The sequence below is a fragment of the Rhinopithecus bieti genome, unplaced genomic scaffold (genome assembly GCF_001698545.2).
Source record: "Rhinopithecus bieti isolate Rb0 unplaced genomic scaffold, ASM169854v2 scaffold_3041, whole genome shotgun sequence".
Lineage (NCBI taxonomy): Eukaryota > Metazoa > Chordata > Mammalia > Primates > Cercopithecidae > Rhinopithecus > Rhinopithecus bieti.
Window position 1 is genome coordinate 4068087 of NW_016804262.1, and position 22607 is coordinate 4090693.

General features: G+C 35.5%; 1 protein-coding gene and 1 long non-coding RNA gene across 2 annotated transcripts in view; one reads left to right on the forward strand and one right to left on the reverse strand.

Annotated features, from left to right (window-relative positions):
* CERKL (CERK like autophagy regulator) overlaps positions 1-22607 on the forward strand; it is a 132914-nt gene that overhangs the window by 105365 nt on the left and 4942 nt on the right. The window contains 9 exon segments of the mRNA XM_017867489.1: positions 1845-1987; positions 7382-7456; positions 8219-8396; positions 8474-8533; positions 9281-9306; positions 9402-9510; positions 12324-12420; positions 17852-18024; positions 18853-18920. Of these exon segments, the coding sequence (XP_017722978.1) occupies positions 1845-1987; positions 7382-7456; positions 8219-8396; positions 8474-8533; positions 9281-9306; positions 9402-9510; positions 12324-12420; positions 17852-18024; positions 18853-18920 (929 nt within the window).
* LOC108526648 (uncharacterized) lies at positions 21477-22594 on the reverse strand. Its single transcript, XR_001884576.1, has 2 exons — positions 22433-22594; positions 21477-21645 (listed from the first exon to the last, which is right to left on the reverse strand). It is a non-coding gene; the product is annotated as an uncharacterized LOC108526648 (long non-coding RNA).

Below are 22607 nucleotides of genomic sequence, written 5' to 3' on the forward strand. Positions count from 1 at the left end.
ATATATATATATATATATAGTAATTATTCACTAAATATTTTTTTATTGTTATAATTGTCATTTGTATTAGTTTCAAAAGATTTAACACAGAATGTGTTAAACACAGAATGTATTAGGGCAAAATTTCAGATATTTCAGAACATGCTCATAGGGAGGCCACCTCTAATAACTCTAGTAATATGTTAACATATGCTTGATGCTATAACTGTATGCAAGATTCTAGGAATTAAGTGTTCACATCCTATGTATATAAGGGTCGAGTTCTTTGGTGCTAAATTAGATTTTTTGGGGTATGACTTCACATAGTCTTTGTGGTCACACCCATATGTCAACATTTAGACAGCCAGGGATCAAGTGTTACATTTAAGTTCATAGATTAGAAATCTCATAGAGATTTTCAAAATCAGGTAAATTTCAAATAAAAGCTTGGTTTTTCATTTATAAAGATGAGTCTGTTGCCTATTTTGCAGACTTCTGAGGATATAATAGAAATTAGTAAACATATTACCTGATATATAGTTTGTCCTTAGTAAATATCCTTTTTCTCTGACTAGGTGGTCGCATTGCGAATCTCTGGAATCAGTTTAGACATAAGAATAAAACACACCTAATCAAAAATGACCTGGATCATATCTTGAGTCTTCTAACCAGAGTAGACTTGGATTGTCCAGGCTATGTGGAGCTAGTGGGATGTGGAAGGTGGGGACTAGAGGGAATAGATGGCTGAGAGGAAGATGGTGGGAACAGACTGAAAAGACACTTGCAGCCTCCGGTTGCCACCCTCCAGAGCTTCCTAAACTTAGAGAACCAATAACTACTGCTGACTGTGGCCCATGGGCAATTTCATCTGAAATACAATGTTTTTAAATGTATTGAATGCTAGGTGCTAGTATTTACAAATTAGGAGGCGCAGCCTTAAATCAGAATCTCCGGCTTCTCTAGAAAAACCAGATCTGGTTCCATTAGGCCTGCCGCATGATGTGAGTGGGCCACAGTGAAGAAGAGGCTGCACCTTTGGATTGAGCCTACTCTTCCATTCCTGCTGGGCCCTTGTAGCCCTTGAGTTGTGACATGTGCTTTCACTGAGGCAAAAATCCACTTTCCATTGGGTAAATTGGCGACATTTTGATACATAAAAATATTTTGCATCCTTTGAACACAAATGATTATGAAACGAATTTCTAGTATCTTATGTGTTACTTTCATGGATTCCACTCCCATAGTCTACTTAACATAAAGTTTTAAAAAATATACTAGTAGTACTATCTAGGATCAAAGACTAATACTATTAAATCTAGAAGTACCATATAGCACTAATATCAAGGAGATGAAATTCAGGTCAGGCTTGTAATTACTACATCCATATACTAATGATAATTAGCAGTTTCTTAAAGCTTCATATTCTACATGATTTTTATTGCTATCTCTCTTTTCAGAGCTTTATTGAGAATTAGCAGGATTTTATGACTTTAGCTGATGTTAGTTAAATGAATTGCAGATGACAGTATTATTAACAAAAAATGAGAATGGTATGCTTTTGGATGTTAGCAGAGCAAAACGCTGGTCAGATATGAGTTAACATGTTCAAATGTTTTCATATCTCTTAACACACTTAAAGCTATTTTGTCTATGGGGAATTATCTAGTTATTATATTTGTGAAGTAAACTTAACTGTGTAGCATTTGTGTCTTACCCATTGACACATATTAACATGTTTGAAGGTACATGTGAGCAGTCATGCACATAGACTACAAATTAGTAAACTATTTTGAAGTCTAGATTTCATGAATTATTACCAATCATATTGAAGTTTTGCCTTCTTTGCTTAATTTATATTTTTCTAGTGTTGTCTGTGTTGGTGGAGATGGATCTGCTAGTGAAGTAGCCCATGCTTTGCTTCTGAGAGCCCAGAAGAATGCTGGGATGGAAACAGACCGAATCCTGATTCCTGTCAGAGCACAGCTTCCACTTGGCTTAATACCAGCAGGCAAGGGAGTGGCTACAGATTCATTAAATTGACCCTTCTCCCTCTTTTCCATTCTTATTTGCTAACCTAGACAGCACAACACAGAATTAATGAACGGACTTTGAAAGATCCAGACTTCTGGCGTCCCCATTAGCAAACGTGAGACTTTTTACAAGTCATTTAATCTCTTTGAGCCTTATTTTTCTACTCTATAGAATAGGGATCACAGATATATTATTCACTTTATTACAAGGTTATTGCAGTACTAATCTTTGGGTTAGAAAAGGGTTTAATATATAGATAAACCATCAGTATATGGAATGGTTATTATTCTCCCTTCCCATAAAAAGATCTAATGATCACACAGTAAGAAGCAGGAAGTTTCAAAACAGGGCCCCTCCAGTCTAGCTGCTTATAATTCCATATGAAGTGAATATGGTAACTTGCATAATTGAAGTATAACCAGATCACCTTGAGAATGCCAAAATTACTTGTGACTGGAAGGAGGATAAGGTTTGGAAGGGTGAGATTCTTAAGGGCAAGGCTTTTTAATCTTTCTACTCACTGCCATTTTTTTAGCATCTAGAATAGACTATGCCACAGTGATGCTCAGTGAAGCCTATTAAGTGAATGCATGTAAAGAAGACTTTATATAGTAAATGACACTTGGATTAGGCCTTAAAATGGGTTGGAGCTGGCCTGAAAAGGTGAGAATGAGTTATTTTCTTGGCTGCAGAAGTAATAAAGCAAAGGCAAAACCCAGGAGTGTTTGAGGAATAGTGAAAAGGCCATTCAATGAAAGATTATGATATCAAAATAGGTCCAACCATGGAGGCTCCTGCATGCCACAGTAAGGGCTCTGAATTGTATTTCATAAGCAGTAGGGAATAATGGGATGTTTCAGAGCAAGGGGGCAACCTGATTGGAGCTTGTTCGAGGATTCATTTTGCCTCACCGTGTGGAATGATTAGAGGATGGGGCAGGAGAAAGTAGAGGTCAGAGACAGGGAGAACCGTTAGAGCAACACTATGATCCAGAAAAGACAAAACATCATTCAAAACTGATTGTATTACACAGCCACTCATTCCAAATAATTTAAATAAATGATAGTGAAGGAAATTATTTATTCATTTTAAAAGTCACACATTATCACTAAAAGCAGAATATTTTCCCTTATGATTACAGAAAATAATGCACATGGTTGAAAATTCATATTTTGATGACTTTATTCATTTAGTATGGATTTTAGTATACTTAGTATTGTTGATAAGTTGACAGAGCATAAGATATTCAAATGCCCTTTTAGAGTCAGAATTTAAAAGGAGAGAGAGATTCAGATACAATCTGATAATTCTAGAGTATATAGGAAAACCTAAAATGGTTTCTTAAGTAGAAGACAACAAGATAATTTTGACTCAGAGAGAAAAATGATGCATTTTGGGCCATCTTTTCATGGCATTTTATTTCTTGACCTTTTTATTTTACTTTAGTAGTTCTGACTATAATGGTGGAAAGTTTCCACCATTTCCCTCCATGCAAAGTGGATGTGCTTAGGACACTTCATTAGTACTTAAATTCCTGAGGTCATTCATCGACTGCCATACATCAGAAATAGAAAGATGGGTGTCCCTTACAGGTATGCATTTGACATAAATTTGGTGGTTGGCTATAAAAACTGGTGGTTATTCTTATGTTTTTAGTATGTAATTCAGATTTTATAAAGGAATAGCATTGAGTTTTATCACTATAACAATTTTTAAGAGTATTTCTGATTTGGGAAGCATTTTATGTCTTCTTTGGATATTTGTAGTAATGCCATTTTAACATGTCTTGTTTAGAAGACACAGTATGCTGCCAAAACTCTGGTCATTGTATAGGAGTTCTAGCATTCTAATTCTGTCTAATAGGAGGGGAAAGTCATGTATGGGATATGTTTAATATGAGGACTCTATGCCTAGTCAGGGCTTTTGATAGAGAATGGGAACAAGAACCAGGCAGGAAGTTTTCAAGCTGAACATGAGGAGACAGTGTGCCTTTGAAGCCATTTGCCTCCTGGAGAGAGACACCCAGAGGGAGAGTGTTTAGTAAATTAATCCACTGAGCCAACAGACTAAGCCACTGAATTATGGTCAGACTCAAATGGATCAGATGTGGGGAAGCCTGTATTTGAACTGCTGGCCATTAGGAATGGTGTTTGTTGCTATGGGAACTGGTACTAAGGAACTATACTGAGAGAATCTGATTAAAGGGGGAGGGGGAATGGAGGAAAAAAGCCTGAGAGGACATAAAAATAAAAAAGCAATCCAGTTGTTGTAAAACAAGGCTCAATCCACATACTGATGGCTGTGAACCATATATTCCTATAGAGTTTGCATAAATAAATTCATGCTTTCCAATTAATTTGAGGAGAATAAAATATTGCCAAGGGACTGTTAATTTCTATGATATTTCAGGCAAAGAACCAAAGTGTAGGTGCCGTTTTCGTGAGAATTTTAGATATGCTTGACTAGGAAGTCATTACATCACATTTATCTGTTTGGATGTGGGAGACATTAACAGCCTTATGAATATTCATGGTGTCTGGTTAATTAAGTTAATTGTTCTGCAGAAGTGCTTGCACTTCCAAGGACAATTTTTTTTTTTTCCCGCCTCCATAGTTTCTCTGGTATTTCATCAGTAATTCTTTACATGAACTGCTACTTCTGTCCTTACTTTTTGTATTTGGAACATTTTAGCAGCTCTCGGGAGGGAGTGGTGGGCAAAGTTTCTGGTAGCGTTAAGAAAAATAACTTTCAGGCTAATTAAAATGTTTACCTTGAGGTAGAACATTTATAGCTTTTGTGAGAACATTAAACTTACACCATTGTTATTTATGTGAGCAGCACTTTCTTTTGGCATGTAGACATCTTTTCAAATAGAGTACAGTTTCCTGAAACAAAATGCAATCCATCTTTCAGATTATCCCAACAAAATACAGAACAAGCTATCATTTTGCAATCTTACATATGCTTTCTCATAAACTTTCCTTTTTTCTTCAGAGTGTCAAAAACCACATTTAAAGACTGAGGTTCAGATTAATGAGTAGTCAATGACTAAAATAATTTTCTGACTTCTAGTCATGTCTGTTGTCACTGCCAACTTCTACAGAATTTAGAGGAAAGTTGCAAAACCTGAGAAGACATGAACAATTTTTAAAGCCATCTCTAGCATTCTAAGGAAAATTTGTACTTGGGCATATTCAGCATACTTCAAACTCACAGGGAATATCTGGGGGATGGGACCCAAGTCTAAACATAAAAGTTTTATACATCTTATACATATAGCTTGAAGATAATGTTACATAACATTTAAAATATTTTTCTATATGAAACAAAGGTTAGACCGTACTTTGACTGCTACCCATCACATGAAGTGTGGAATTTTCCAGTAGTGGCATCATGCTGGCACTCAAAAATTTCTAATGTTGTAGCATTTTGGATTTTAGGTCTTCAGATTAGGGACAATCAGTTTGTTTATATACACAATGGAATACTATTTGGCATTAAAGAGGTCCTGTCATTTACAACATGCGGATGAACCTGGAGGACATTATGAAATGAGACAGACACAGACAAATACCACATGATCTTACTTTTATGTAGAATCTGAAAAACTTAAACTCATAAAAGCAAACAGTGAAATGGTGGTAACTGGGGCTAAAGGGTGGGAAGGATTATGATTTCTGATTTCTGATTTTCATGATTATTAGAAGTTAAGACACCTCGATTTTCCCACCAGTCCACAGAGGCAAAGAGCTCCCCAAGTCAAGCCCCTTTAATGTTTATGTGTGACTGAAATCTGAGATACAGGGGACAATGCCAGCTAGCCCCTCCCATTCCCGGGAGGCTAAAGAGAATTTAAAATTATTAAGAACAGAATGAATACAGCTATAATTTTTCTTGAATTAAAGAATATAACAAGTCCAATAATAGCCAAGAGCTGTGAAAGCATGGATGTGATGTGTTCCGGTTATCAAGGCAAAGACCAGGCCTCTGGATTTTGCTAATCAGAAGCATTTCTATGTGATCATACATAATTGCTTCCATTTGTGTTACTTTGAACTGATATGTACTTGGGTTACTAAATTGGAGCAGCTGAGGCAGCTTAGCCATTATCAACCAAGAGGTCATTAAAATCATAATTTTTTAGGTAACTAAGAATAAACATATTTAATTATTATTAATAAGTAAGTACAATTACTTTTAGTAATACCAATGCAAAGAAAAGTTTATTGTAATGAACTGGCAAACTGGTTCCATAAAAAAGGCAAGTTATGCTGTGACCCTTGTTACTCAAAATATGGCCTACTGTCAAGCAGGAATGACAATACTTGAGTGCTTATTAAAATGACTCACATGAGTTGAGAATCAATGTCTTGTACCTCAAGAAGACATTAATGCCCATTCTCACCACTCTCATTAAAATAGTACTAGAAGTTCTAGCCAGAGCAATTAGGCAAGAGAAAGAAATAAAAGGCTTCCAAATCATAAAGACGGAAGCTAAATCGCCTTTGTTTGTAGGCACCATCTTATTTATTTAGGAAACCCTAAAGGCTCCATGAATGGTCAGAGCTAATAAACAAACTCAGTTAAGTTGCAAGACACAAAATCAACATACAAAAATCAGTAGCATTTCTGTACACTTACAACTATCTGAAAAAGAAATCAAGAAAACAATCTCTGCACAGCAAAAGAAACTATCATCAGAGTGAACAGGCAGCCTACAGAATGGGAGAAAAATTGTGCAATGTACCCATCTGACAAAGGTCTAACATCCAGAATCTATCTATAAGGAACTTAAACATATTTACAAGAAAAAAACAATTCCATCAAAAAGTGGGCAAAGGATATGAACACTTTTCAAAAGAAGACATTACGTGGCCAACAAACATATATATATATATATATATATATACACATATAAAAAAGCTAAATATCACTGATCATCAGAGAAATGCAAATCAAAACCACAATGACCATCTACACCAGTCAGAATGGTGATTATTAAGTCAGGAAACAATAGATGCTGGCAAGGCTGTGGAGAAATAGGAAGACTTTTACACTGTTGGTGTAATGATATAGCTAGCAATTGGGAGGTAGAAAATAGACATTCGTGATCAAAAAAGCTGTAAGCGGTTACTATAAACTATTTGTAAATTCCTAAGTAATTTAAATATTCAAATAATTGTGTAGACATTTGATGTGCATCTATAGTGTGAATAAGAACTTCTAATATTCACATTAGCTTTTCTGATTTTATAAATTCTCATTTATTTTTCATCTGATCATTGCAGAATGACATCTATATAAAGTAAGAGCAAATGTTAATTGAACACATTCTACCCTGATAGTGCATGTTTTAAAATTGCTTTGGCAGGATCTACCAATGTACTGGCACATTCTCTTCATGGAGTTCCTCATGTGATAACTGCAACATTGCACATTATAATGGGTAAGAATTCTTCCAAAGCAGTTCACATTTTATAAGGAAATTTTGATTTATATAAGGAAGGCTATCTTATTTCCATCAGACTTTAAGGAAAGGCAGGTTCTTTGTCTCTCAAACTAGAGAAATGTTTGACTAAAAAAATAAAGTAGTGCTTTACTATGTGGACTGCCTGTCTTTTCAGAATACTTGCTTTGTAAAGAGTAGTAAACTAAGTTTTACTATAATCTCTATAGACAAAAAATGTAGTGTGCTCAAAATAATTTTATAACTAGATGAAGAAAATTAATGCATACTCCTTAAGTATATCCAACACTGATGTAGGACTGTACCAAGACTCTAGGACTAAGATTATGTTATTAACAAAAAAACATACCAGAAAAAAAATTTCAGCCAATGTATGTCTATAGATATTTTATTATCCCACTTAGTAGAAAGCATATAAGCTCAGGTGTATGTAATACCAAACTACTGCAAAATCTAAGTTTACCTTGCCCATCTATTTTAACTTCATTTCTTTGACCATGTTTCATAGAAATAGCAATAAGCTGAAAAATTTAGTACTCTGTTTCTTCACTAGCACCTGAGCAAGTTAAAAATGGTAATTGTTGTAGTTATAGATAAAGGGAACTGAAGAGAAAGTGAGGATGTTCATGGTCTACTGTACCTTGAGATATTCTCCTATAAGCCAATAAATATGCTCTCTCATATTTGCTATTTTGATACAAGTCCTGTACTCACTGACTAATATTTAATATAATATTCAAGGGCATGTACAGCTGGTCGATGTCTGCACCTTCAGCACCGCTGGCAAGCTTCTTCGCTTTGGGTTCTCAGCCATGTTTGGCTTTGGTGGAAGAACTTTGGCTCTGGCAGAAAAATATCGATGGATGGCCCCTAACCAACGGAGAGATTTTGCTGTTGTTAAGGCACTGGCAAAACTTAAGTAAGTCTTTTTCTTAAACCAGTAATTTTGTATCCCAGGTTCAATGACTGTTAATAACAAATTTCATTATATTTTAGGGCAGAAGACTGTGAAATATCATTTTTACCATTTAACAGCTCTGATGATGTGCAAGAAAGGTAGGTAAAAACTCAATGTAATACAGATAACCTATATCTTTCTTTAAAGCATAAAACGTTCTGACAAACAATTGATCAGACTTAGGATCTTTGGTTATTTTTCTAACACAGTAGTAAAGAATATAGAATCACAGACTCTTACAGGTCCTAGGAAACAAATAACCACTTGCTCAGCCTTTTTCTCTTCCTCCTTCTTTCTTTCCTCCGTTCCTTCCCGCTCTGTCCCTCCCTCCCTCCCTCCTTCCCTTCCTCCCTCCCTCCTTCCCATCTCTTTTTCCCTTCCTTTTCCTTTTCTTTCGTTTATTTTTTTTTCCTTTTTCATTTCCTTCTTTTCCTTTTTCCCTTTCTTTCCTTTTCCCTTTTCTTTTGCTATTTATTGAGTGCCTACTATATGCCAGGCACTTTGAATACAACAATGCATCAAAAAATGAACAAAACACACAGTTTTGTCCCTCATGATAATTTTGGTCTAGTGTGTAATATAAATATTAAAGCCATATTAAAGAAGGGTTATAGTCTTTAAAGAAATAGTAAATTATTGTTCCTTATAATACTAGTGTATCTTTAAATGAATCAACACATTATGTTGGCAGCAACAAAATTGTACGTTTTTATTTACTATCTAATCAAAGAAAGTAACATATGTAATGATGAGTTCTCTAATTTTCTCATATTTAATAGATTTGTGTGTGTGTGTGTGTGTGTGTGCATTGCCTGTTTTATATCTTTGTTTTTTCTTTCTTTTAGGAGGGCACAGGGATCTCCCAAATCTGGTGAGTACAAAAGTATCTCCTTGAGAACTGTGCCAGGTTCTGTTGACATTTTGCTCTGGTGAGGGAAAATAACCAATCACTCTCATTACCTTTAGACTGTAATGATCAATGGCAAATGATCCAAGGTCAGTTCTTGAATGTCAGCATTATGGCAATTCCTTGCCTGTGTTCAGTGGCACCTAGAGGCTTGGCACCTAATACCAGGTTAGTAAGCGTTTTTATTGAATTGTTGATACATTTCTTATAGACCATTTTTTTCCAGGATATCCAATTAACTGTTAGTTAGCTAGAAACTTAACAGGTAGTTTATCTTTGTATATTAGAGAGTCTAAGGGATTTGTCGTCACAGTAGGTTGAGAACAATTGTTGAACTGGAATAATTAGCAGATAATCATTGACTATTTAAGGTCACTGAGGCTAAAATATTTCCTAAGTTTTATTGATAGAATTTTATGCCTACTTTGCTTGATTTATTCATTTAGTTGTGGAGAACATTATATTAAATACTGATATTTCTTGTGAATGTCTTTGCTTTCTAACTTTAATGCAAACATAAACATCCTTAGCATGAAAAATCACATAAATGTATATTTGATACTGTATTAGTCTGTTTTCATGCTGCTGATAAAGACATACCCGAGACTAGGTAATTTACAAAAGAAAGAGGTTTGATGGGCTTACAGTTCCACGTTGCTGGGGAGGCCCCACAATCATGGTGGAAGATGAAAGGCACATCTCACATGGCAGCAGACAAGAGAGCTTATGCAGGGAAATTCCTATTTTTAAAGCCATCAGATCTCATGAGACTTTTATTCATTACCATGAGAACGGCACAGGAAAGACCCACCCCATGATTCAATTATCTCCCACCAGGTCCCTCCCACAACACATGGGAATTATGGGAGCTACAAGATGAGATTTGGGTGGGAACACAGAGCCAAACCATATCAGATACCTTTAGTCAAAAGAAACATTTCAGTTCTATTTAATGTGAATAGTAGCGCATATCAATCTCCTGCCCACATTTTCAATTGAATGAAATATGAGACGTCTTATATATATCTTTTTATCCATAGGATATAGACGTTCCTTGTCTTGCACATTCTTCTTAAGCAGCTGTCCATTATGGGCTGAAAATATTTCTTTCCTAAATCCAATTCTGTAGAGCATAGGAGAAAGGATCATGTGTGTTGTGAAATATAGCCAATAAACAGGGAAATATTCGAAGTTAGAGAAGAAAACAGAGAAACTGCAAACTTGGATATTGAAAACCCAGATGACAAGGTCCTCATTAATTACATCTAGTGCTAAAACTTGAAAGGAGTATTTTGAACCTTGTGTGATTTAGAAATTGAGCCTGGTGGTTTTCCCCCACACCCTCAGAAATCCTAGATAGCTGTGCGCTTTTGTAATGTAGTTTCCCTGACTAAACTTGAAGATGTGGCTAGCTGACCAAGGAGCTATGTTTGGCAGAACTTGAGACAATGTTTATCTAACCCTGCTTGTTCAAGGACCTTCTTGGGAGGGTAGACGTCTTCTGGGAGCAATTGATTCATAGCTCCTTCAAAGCCATTCCGTAAATGTTCAGCTTGACTAGAATTCCACTGTTGACTTTCCAGGCTTAATCAGTATTGATGAATTTTTCAGAGAAGGATGACTAATTAGAGATTTCTTCTGTGGTTTATAATCACAACATGCCATCTTTGCAAAGGCCTTTCGATCAAGACTCATTTGACCAGAGATTTTTCAGAGATGTAGCTTCTGATGATTCAGGATGATTGAACAGGAGATTTCACTTTCTGCTTCTTCCCCCACCATGATAAATAAAATTTATGTTAAAGTATCTCAGTGCAAATTGCCAATAGGAACTAATATTCTTGTATTCTAAGTATTCTAAGATTAAATATGTTCATAGATGTGAGACATTTAAAGCAGTGTCAGCCATGTATGTTGTGTTTCTATTTCAAGTAAAGATTGCAAAGCAGGCATAGGATAATGCTTTTAATGTTTATAAAATTAAGCAATTAAAAAAAAAGATGCACAGTAACACTACCATGAATGTTTTGGTGCTGTTTATTTTTAATTGGGAAGAAGAAGCATGATGGAAAGAGTGCTGAGCACCTGGAGTATTGGTGCTGATGACCATTTTTAATCTGTGTGCCTTTGAACAAATCACTGAAACTTGAAGTTGTCTTTTCCTTCTACGTGAAATGAGTGAATGATGAGATAATCTCTAAGGTCCCTTACAGCTCTGACCTGAGCTTCCATAAGACACTAAGAGCTCTTTTTTTATTTTGTTGTTAGATTAACTTCATGTTTGCACTGAAATCAAGCTAGAAGTCATTTGTATGTATTTCTGCAAACTGCCTTCTATAGCTTGATGCATTTGCAAGTGGCTGTTTTGGCACTAAATCACACCTCTGAATTTTCAGTCTCATATATTGGATGGAACAGTTATGCAAGATTAAAATGTTCAGTCATTTAACTGAACATGTGTGGCAGCATTTGTTCACTCCATTTCATCCATCCAAAGGACACTTTGATTTATTTCATTTCGTATGTCACTTAGACCTTCTGTCCATAAATAAATATTTAAATCACACTTTAGATTTTAGAAAATGTTGAGCTATTTGTTACACCATTTGCGTATATTAACTATTCTATAACTTTTAACAACATAGTTTCACATTTAGAGTTTCTAATTACATTGTATTTTAAATTATGTCTTGATATGTGAGTAGGAAGCTTGATGGTTTGTTTTGTAAAATGCTCTAATGTAAGAGCTTATTGAGAAGGAAGCCAATGATTTAATAAAACTCATTTGAAAGCCTGCATCATTTAAAAAATAATAGCAAGATACGGTTTATGAATTTTAGGTAAATGTAACATGGTGATTTATCTATCTTGTCCAATACTTTCAATAAACAGTATTCTTGTTATCAGGAACAGTGTGTCATAATTTTTGGTATAATCTCTCAGTAAACTTCTTAATGTCTAATAGAAATATTTAATTTCAGATTAAATAATGGAAGTATGGCTCTTATAATTGCCCGAAACACTTCTCGGCCAGAATTTATAAAACACCTGAAAAGATATGCCAGTGTAAAAAATCAGGTATAGTAAATTCTTTTTGTTACTTATTTGTAAAGCTATTAATCGTGTAGAAGAAGATGCTACAAGAGTTGACATCGAGTCCTGCCTCATAAGAAGGTTTTATTTTCTTCTGAATATATTAAACTTTTTTTCCAATCTGTTTCATTCAAATTTTGAAAAGCATCCACCAGTATTAATATAGATTGGCCTTTTTTGAATGATGAATTAGTGGGTTATGTATATATAACCACAAAGATAAAATAGGAAATGTAGTGCTATCTTGCAATGTGAAATAAATTAAAGATAAAATTACATACTCAGGCTGTTCTTCATAATGAAAAGAAGTGAAATTTGAGAGTGTAGCCTTCTTGATATTATGGCAGCAGACTTTCTAAAGTTATGATCTTTAGATCTTCCTGACATTTGTTTGCATATCTGCCTATGCTCATTGATTGAAATAGATCTGTAGATATGTATTTAAAAATATGACTTTTATATAAATATTCATTCAAAATGAGGATGTGTGAAGATATATATTTCCACTTAAGTGATTTGCTTTAAAAAGAAACAGTAACTATTACAAGCCATATTATTTTGGCAGATATTTTGACCTGATTATTAGGAAAATGATCCTAGAAATATGTGAATTTCTGAAATTGTGAGTCTTTCAAGTACATAGGTATGGTTGTAAAACCATATAGTTTCACACTTTTTTTTGTTTTTTTTTGAGATAGAGCCTCACTGTGTTGCCCAGGCTGGAGTGCCATGGCGTGATCTCGGCTCACTGCAACCTCCAGCTCCTGGGTTCAAGTGATTCTCCTGCCTTAGCCTCCTGAGTAGCTGGGATTACAGGCTCACGCCACCACACCCAGCTAATTTTTATATTTTTAGTAGAGACGGGGTTTCACTATGTTGGTCAGGTTGGTCTTGAAAGTCCTGACCTTGTGATCTGCCCATCTTGGCCTCCCAAAGTGCTGGGATTACAGGCGTGAGCCACCACACCCGGCCCACACATTTTTAAAGTTATAAAATGGTGCTTGGATATAGTTGGGAGAGCACAGATGGGAGGAGGAGGAGGAGAGTAAACTCAGCCAATGACTGGCAGCTGAACCTTGCTTATGTACCATAGCCATTACAAGTCTCTCCATTTTTGCCTCATATTTTCAAACTTTCTTAGGTCATCTTCATGAAGTTTGATCTTCTGTCTATAACATTATTTGATCCTCATGTATTGAACAACTAACTGGGCTGCTTAGGAACGTAAATCATAAAAAAGTTAGATACAGTCCCACTTCCTTAAATGTCAAAGTAGATCAGCAGAGATAATGTAGGTTGTGAGCCTGCGTCACAACTTTATGTATGTGTTTGGGTGGAATATGGAGACTTATTGATTTTTCAAAGGAATGTATGCATTTTCACATTTTACTAAATTTCTAAACATTAAAATCAATTTTTTAAAAACCCAAAGCACTATATATTCATTGCTGTTTTTAAGTCAGAAAATAGAAACAAGAAAATGATTTTAAGCACTCAAAAATTCCATGTTCCTCAGGATAAGTATCATTACATTGGGAGAAGTTTTTCCAAATCCTTTTGTATTACATAAATGAGAACTTAAGTGACCATTAACCTCATTCATGTACCCCTATTTGAGAACTTAAATCATCTTAACCTATTAATGTACCCCTGGGAAGTTCTGTATTTATTTTGGGGAGGTGTATGTTGCACAAACTGTTTATGGAAGGTCTCTTTTGAATTTGCCCATGGGGCAAGTCTCTCAGGCAAGTTTTGTAAACAGTCTTTTTTTTTTTAAATCAATATACCTTTCTTCTGATTTTAAAAGCAGTGGTTCCCTTACACATAAAGACAGACATACAGAAAATAATACAAATCTGTGTCGATAGGAAGATGCTTTCTAAAAGAGATAATATTATGCAGGATTTATCATATTTTCTCATGTACTCTACCAGGCATATCTTGCTTTTGACACAAGAAACAGTTGCCTGTGTGTGATTCACTGGCCTTAACTCTGATTTATTTATCAACTTTCAAAAATTAAAATCCATGCTATTTTTTTTTTTTTTTTGCAAATAATTCTAAAATATTTTGCATAGTGTATATAGTAAGAATAATTAGATTGATTCCCAGGGTGACTGCTTTCAAGCAATGTTAATTTGATTTGTTAATTATCTACACAGGTGTGTGTATTTAGGCTCTTTCCTTCATGGTGACATTAAAAATGTGAATTTATATACATTTTGTAAGATTATGAAAATCAGATCTATGTAAAAGTCATATCTACTGCATAATTCGTAGCAGTGCTGGTATTCAGGAAGGAAAATGTGACAATTCAGTTTAAGGACAGTAACATCAGCTTCTCTGAACCATGTTTACCAGGTTAAATAAGCGAGTGTTACTGTATAACACTATAAAACAGATTGAAACCACCATGTGCAGTGTGGCTCCTGTTCCTTCCCCATCTCTGTGTAAAATTAGATAGAGGGTGAACACTATCCTTCAAAGCCCTTGCAGCTCCATCCTATTGCTTTGCCCCCCTTCTCACTGTCCACACTTTTCTCTTTCATTGTGACCATTTTTGGTAGGGAGTTTAAAACCTTAAATGTGAGTGCTTCCCCTGAGATTTGTTTACAGCGCTCTCATCTTCTTAGGATGCCCTCTCCTGGATGGCCTCATTGCCCCTGACTTTTGAACTATCTGAACATCATATACTCCCAAGGGTTCTGTCATCTCATCTTATCTGCAGAACCTCTGTCTTCTTGTATGCCACAGAGGTTCTGAAACTCACCGGCATCTGGAGGCCAACATGTCTACGGCTGACCTTATCTTTTCCCCTAAAGTTGTTCCTTCTGTGTTGCTCTGTGTGGGTCAATGGCACCACTTTCTACCCATCCAAGTTATCCTGGATTGTTCCTTCTTCCTCATTCCTCACTACCAGTCCCCTAACTTGTTCTGTTGGTCTCCTCTTAAATGTTTTTAAAATTTCTCCCTCACCTTAATTCAAACTTTAATCCTTTCTTGCTTACAGTAGCCTCCTTTTGGCCTTTCAGGTTCTCTGGTTTTGTCTTCCATAACCTCCTTTTAGAGAAACTTTTTTCTAAGACACACATTTGATCTCTCTCCTGCTTAATTCTTCAGTGCCTTACTCTTGTTGTCAGAATAATATGGAATTTCCTCAGTCTGGAGTACGCAGCCTTTATATCCAGGTCCCTGCCTGTGTTGCAACCCTATCTCTTATTAACACCCTCCACCACATTCCCAGTGTTTTGGCATTTTATTCATTGACTAAGGTTGCCATAACAAATACCATAGAAAAGATGGCTTAAACAAACCAACGTATTTCTTTCATGGTTCTAGAAGCTAGAGCTGCAAGATGATGTCAGCAGGTTTGGTTTGTCCCGCGTCTTCTCTCTCTGGCTGGCACACGGCTGCTTTCTCACTGAACCCACAAGTGAGTGGTCTTTCCTCTGTTCATCCCCGATGCCTTTTCCTGTGTCCAAATTTCCTCCTCTTACAAGGACACCAGTCGTATTGGATGAGGGCCTGAAGACATCATTTTAGCTTAATCACCTCTTTAAAGATCTTATCTCCAAATAGTTATATTCTGAGGTATAGAGGGCGAGAATTTCAATACAGGAATGTGAGGGCCAAGGGACATGATTGAGCACCTAGGAATCACACTGGATTCTGTGTAGTTGCTTGACCATGGTTTGCCTCTAGTTTTGTAAATGCTTCCTCTCTCCAGACTTTCTTCTCCAGGCTAAATATTCTATGTTCTTTAAGGCTCAATTCAAATGGGAAGCTTTCCCAACATCCATAGACTGTTTGCCTCCTCTTGTTTCCTGCATTGAACTTCACGCTTGCACCATCATTGGCACTTTTGTGTATCACAACTGTAACTGCTCACTTCTCCTCCCCATGCCCCAAACATACCCTCACACAGGATACTAAGCTCTTAGCTCCCTAAAGTCCCACTTAACAATGTCTGTGGCTTCACAGTTAAAGCATTTGAAGGATGGCTAGATCTTCATTTTGTGAGGTGTGCACATGACAACTGATGATTTAAGATAATAGACTTACTGGTGGTGGCTGTCAATTCTTGGCATTCCTTGGCTTACAGCTGCATCACTCCAGTCTCTGACTCTGCCATCCTTGGCATTCTTCTCTCATAAAGACATCAAGCATATTGGATTAGGGCTCATCCTAATGACCTCATCTTAGGTTGATTCTACCTGCAAAGACCCTACTTCTAAACAGGTGACATTCACAGGCACCATGGGTTAGGACTTGAACATAGTTGGGATGGGGGAGGGAAATGTAATTTAGCCCATAACAGGCAGTTGTTGATAATTCATTTAACACACACTAACATGAATGATTATGGAGATAATTCTATAAGGATGAGGCATGTAGCCAAGGCTTTATACCCAAGGTGAGAGATCTAATGCAGTTACTGTCAAACAGTTTTGCTTGGGGCCCTCTAGTTCTGAACCTCAGTCACAGCAGCTGATGCCATGATATCATGTACTGTTTAACTGTGTTTACAGTATAAACCGGAAAGTCAGCTGGACCTTGGTATCTACATATGTAAAATATGGGTGTTGGGGAAAATGCTAGTTTTCTATCAACTTTTAAAACTATGTGTTGCATTGAGGTTTATATGTGGAAAAGAGGAAAAACTATGTAGATGCTGTTTAATTAGGAATATATTTCATGTCATTTATCTGAAAACTGAAATGAGTAGTTATGCATTTCTGCTAAAGTTACTTGGCTATATTTTCTTAATTATTTCAGAAAATACATAGTGCTTTTTCAGTATAGTTTCCTTAGGCAAACAAGAAAAAAGCACAAGTAGAAATTTACCTTGCACCATTCTATAGTGGTAAGTAAACAGTGATCTTGCAGTTCGTGTCCGTTGTTAAAAGTGGGAATGGGGCAAGCAAACACCTGTTAAAATCCGTATTTGAATGGCTTTCTCTTTTAAAAGAAGACATACATCCCATTTTATCTTCAGAGGTTTAGACCTGTGTTCTTCCAAATTAAATTCCAAGTGTGAAACTTGCACTAGTTTGCTTTATGTCAGCTAAACGAATTGACAAGTTGATAAACTCAATGGATTATACGTCTTCTGTATCTACAGGCCGGCATTAAATATTATCTTTAATTGAAAAATCTACAGTATCATTATTGTATGCAATTTCTCACAGATATGTACTATTTGTCATAAAACAAGATTTCTAGGTGCTAGATCTAAACCCAAAAGGCTTTGGATAAGAGATTCCTTCTTCCAAAAAAAAATTGGAGATCCCTGCTCATAGTCTCAAAGCTATTAAAATGTCAGCATACATGTTGATATTTACTTGTGAGAGAGGGCACAGTGAACTTCGTGTTAGTAGCTAGAGATAAACTAATGATTATTTGTATTTATTTTTAGTTCAATTTTCCATTTGTTGAGACTTACACTGTTGAGGAAGTAAAAGTTCATCCAAGGAATATTACTGGTGGATATAATCCAGAGGAGGAGGAGGATGAAACTGCTTCAGAAAATTGTTTCCCTTGGAATGTAGATGGTGATTTAATGGAAGTTGCATCAGAGGTCCATATTAGGTAAGTCTTAATTATTTCACCGCTTTATATGTCAACCAGTAAACGTAAATCTAATGGTACAATGAAAGCTCTCTTCTCTGAATTATCAAAGCAGGCAGTCGGTTAGTTTTTAAAAAATCAGTAAATCAGGGAAGCATGAAGAGACATGCACAAATTTCAATAAATAAAAAGTAACCTTACATTTATTCACCAACTGTTTTGTACAGCGTGGTTATGCATGTCTACATTGCCTTTCTAATTTATTGTTGTTCATAAACTACAGATAATGTCTACAACTTCCATTTTGGATTTTTTAAAATGGATCAAGATCTTAAACCTTTTAGTGGAGCCATCTGAGTAGTCAAGTGTTAGGTTTTAATCTTTCCATCTTAGTTTCCTCTCACTCATAATTACTGTAACACGTTTTGTTCAGCAATTTGCTTTTATTAGGCCTTTACAAAGCATTCAACTTCCCTTTGGAACAATTTTATATAGCAACTGGTATAAACAGGTTTAGGAACCTACAAACTCATCCTTGGTAGGCATTGTGACACTCAGTGGTTAGCATGCAGGGGTGCCCACTAGACATGGGTGTTCTAGAGGCATGACTGACTGTTTTAAAGAGGCAATGGAGAACATTAGACAATCAAGGAAGTCAGTTATTACTGTTGTTGATTTTTCAGACCTCAGTTTTCTAGATTACAGCTGTGTTTTCTACATGACAGCTCTTGTGAATGCTATGTTATGAATTTGTATTTGGCATTGTGTACCATACTTATTAGGTGTATGTGTGAAAAATAACAAAATAAGTTGATGAAATAACGAATTATACATGTGTTTTCTTTACAGATTGCATCCAAGACTTATCAGTCTTTATGGAGGAAGCATGGAAGAAATAAATGATTCCAAAGTAACAAGTAATTGTTTCTAAAAGAAATGTGCAAACTAGAATTTTAATATAAAGAAATATGGCCATGCTTTAAACCTGTGGTCCCCACCCTTTTGGGGACCAGTTTCATAGAAGATAATTTTTCCATGGATGGGGGAATGGTTTCAGGATGAAACCGTTCCAACTCAGATCATCAGGCATTAGAGTCTCATAAGGAATATGGCACCCTAGATCCCTCACATACCAGTTCACAATAGGGTTCATACTTCTATGAGAATCTAATGCTGCTGCTGATCTGACAGGAGGAGAAACTCAGTAATGCTCCATTGCTCTAACTTTCCGCTGTGTGGCCAATTGGGTATGCCTGTTTTTTAAACAGATATTCTAATATAAATTGCTATTTTTTATGTTACTAACAATTAGTCTGTAGGGCTTTAAAAGTCAAGATGAAATACCGATTCAAATTCTGGTTTTTACAATGTGTTTGTTGGACACACAGAAAACTTTGCAACCATCATAGTACATCAATATTTAACCTAAATAATTTGGATTCTTTTATTTTTCAGGATTATGTTAAATTTCCTATATTCTGGTATAAACATAATACAGATTTCATAAGTCTACCTTGATTTTACTGCTCCCTAATACAGAGCAGTTAAATTTCAAAATCACATAGTTTGCCAAAAAAGAATAACCCATCCCTGTCTTCTTAAAGTGGTAGGGTTTTAAAATTCATCATACAGGTAACAAAGTTGATAACATATTATTTTGAACTGGGCAAAACCTAGCCCCATATGTAATTGTGTTCCTCTTGTATCTGAGAGGCCTCTGTTGGACAATCATAGTACTCTGCTTTTACTGTGCTCAAATAACCTGAAATATAAAGTTGTTTCTGAGTAGGCAAGAACCAAATTTAAATTTCCTTAGCGACCATCCTGGAGAAGACACTTCTAAATCGGGGCTTACATTTTTCATCTATGATCCTAGATATTCTCCTGAAAGAACGACTAGACTTCTTATAACGATACAAAGTTTTTTAAAAATACGTAAAAGTTTATTCCTGTGTATATACACTCTGGGTTCAGGAGGTTTTGTGCTTGCGTTTCACTACTCAAATCCCCTTACAAATCTCAGAACATTCCTCACCATCACTGCAGGCCTGTGAACAGATAACTTTCATCAATTAGGATGACTGGCTAGTGGCAGGGACTTCATATAAAGAAATCTTTTCCAGAATTGTTTTTCCAAATTGCCCTCTAATTTGATCACTTCCTATAATGGATGTTCAAAATTCGGCCACAGCTCTCTTATGAAGACAGAATCAGATAAAATTATATTCTGCAATTATCTATCATAAGCATAAAATAAATATTACAAAATGATTGTATTTGCAAATAAAAGGTATTTAAAGAAATTAAAATCCAGAAAGTTATTTCATTTAAAATATAACCTCATATAATATGAACAAACTATAAAATATTTTAGCTGTCACTTAACATTTTATGAAAATTTTATATTCACTGTATACAAACTGAACCAGTATCTTTCAGCTAAATTTATGAATTTTGTTTCTTCATTTCCATGCAAAGGAACACTTACATTTGTAAAGAGTAACAAAGAATTACATCCAAGCAAATATTTGTGTGATAGTCAATATTTTACACAGTACATGATACGTATGAAGTATAGGCCCCTAGTCTTTGCACAGCTTTGATTTTAAAGTTATTAGTGAGGTATGGTTTCCATATTTTAAAATCAGTGTATATCAGCTAAAGTGCAACACTCACGCAATCTTTTGTTTCAGAATATAAATTCGAATATTTTATAACAAAAGATTTGAAGATGGTTCTTAACTGTTTACTCCTGGGTATGCTTGATAAAGGTGTGTAAATATATACCTAAACACATGTATATATACAGAAAGATGGGGAAATCCATAGCTGTATAAAATAATTATCCAGAAGTCATTTCATTAAGCTCAAACCAGTGTACATGTTCAATCTGAAGTTTGCCCATTAGGCCTATAATCATAGTCTGCTAAAAAAACAAAACCCATAGGAAATGTATTATAAATAAAGGGCTTTAAAGTGATAATGGTCCACTTCCACTCATTAGAAAATTTGGGAATAGCTCTTTAAAAAATTATATTTTAAAGAACATATTTTGAACAAGTCTCAAAGATGTATTTGAAATGAACCTCTGCCTACCCAGGGGGGTTCATTTTACCGAGGCAAGCACATATGGTAAGTAGAATAAGAAGTCTAAGAAGTAAGAAGTAAGAAGTCTAAGACTTCTCCAGTATGATTTAACTCAGTTATACTTTCATTTCAAGATATCTTCAAGGATTTACTTTTCTTGAATAAACTGAATGCTTTAGTGTTTCTCTACCCATTTAAAAGCTGAGAGATTATCTTCGGCTGTATTATTACCTTTGCAGTTCTTCTTTCTCAAAGAGTAATCACTGCTGAGATTTGCAGTTCTTCTTTCTCAAAGAGTAATCACTGCTGAGATTTTCCCCTTGCATGAAGACATAATATGTCACAAGATCATGAGTAAAAGAAGTCCGAACAAAATTCATTTTTTCTTGTAAACAGTGTCTTAAATTTCTTTACTACAACCTGAGTCTGTTTTCCATTCTCTCAATTTGAAAGAAGTCCTTAATCATCATTGCTTTTACTGTTGATGTAACTCCAGCTGTCTCTTCTGTTTTCTTCTTGTAGGATAGATTTGTATTGTCTTTTAAAGAAGCCGGCCTGAAAATAGCATTACATAATCACTAGTGTATAGTTATAAACACTCTTATCTACTATACTCATTTCTAATACCTAAGCAGTTACCAATATTTCTTAAACTGCATCCTTTGTAACATAAATCATAAAGGTTTAACAGAGGTAATCAGTAAAATTAGTGGGGACATACTGGGTTAAAGAAACATTTTGTTTTAATGCAGAAATTCTCAGTGATACATACCACATTCTCTTCAAAATTGACATTCAGTATAATTCGCAATTTTTTCCAAATGATTTTTTAAAAGGAACATCTTTCAAAACAATTTAAGAAGGCATATTTTTCTAGAAAGACTTTGGTGTGAGATCAGTACTGAGCAACATAAAAAGTTAACATTAAAATAGTGAAATAGGCTGGGCGCGGTGGCTCAAGCCTGTAATCCCAGCACTTTGGGAGGCTGAGACGGGCGGATCACGAGGTCAGGAGATCGAGACCATCCTGGCTAACACGGTGAAACCCTGTCTCTACTTAAAAATACAAAAAAATAGCCGGGTGACGAGGCGGGCGCCTGTAGTCCCAGGTACTCGGGAGGCTGAGGCAGGAGAATGGTGTGAACCCGGGAGGCGGAGCTTGCAGTGAGCTGAGATCTGGCCACTGCACTCCAGCCTGGGTGGCAGAGCAAGACTCCGTCTCAAAAAAATAAATAAATAAATAAAATAAAATAGTGAAATATTTAAATAACTTGGAAGTCAAATAGGCTTTGAGAAAATGTCATTTTGAGTACTTTAATGTTGGTAATTGTTAAATGCTTACCTTCCACATAACATATGAGATCAACAGAAGTACAATAAGTCCAAGTAGCAAGCTACTTGAAATAATCACTATGGTGAAATAACGTTTGGGTCTTTGATGATGTAGTCCTTCCAGTAGAACCTACGTGAATTAAGAAAAGTAAAACCCAAAAAGCAAAAAAAAAAAAAAAAAAAAA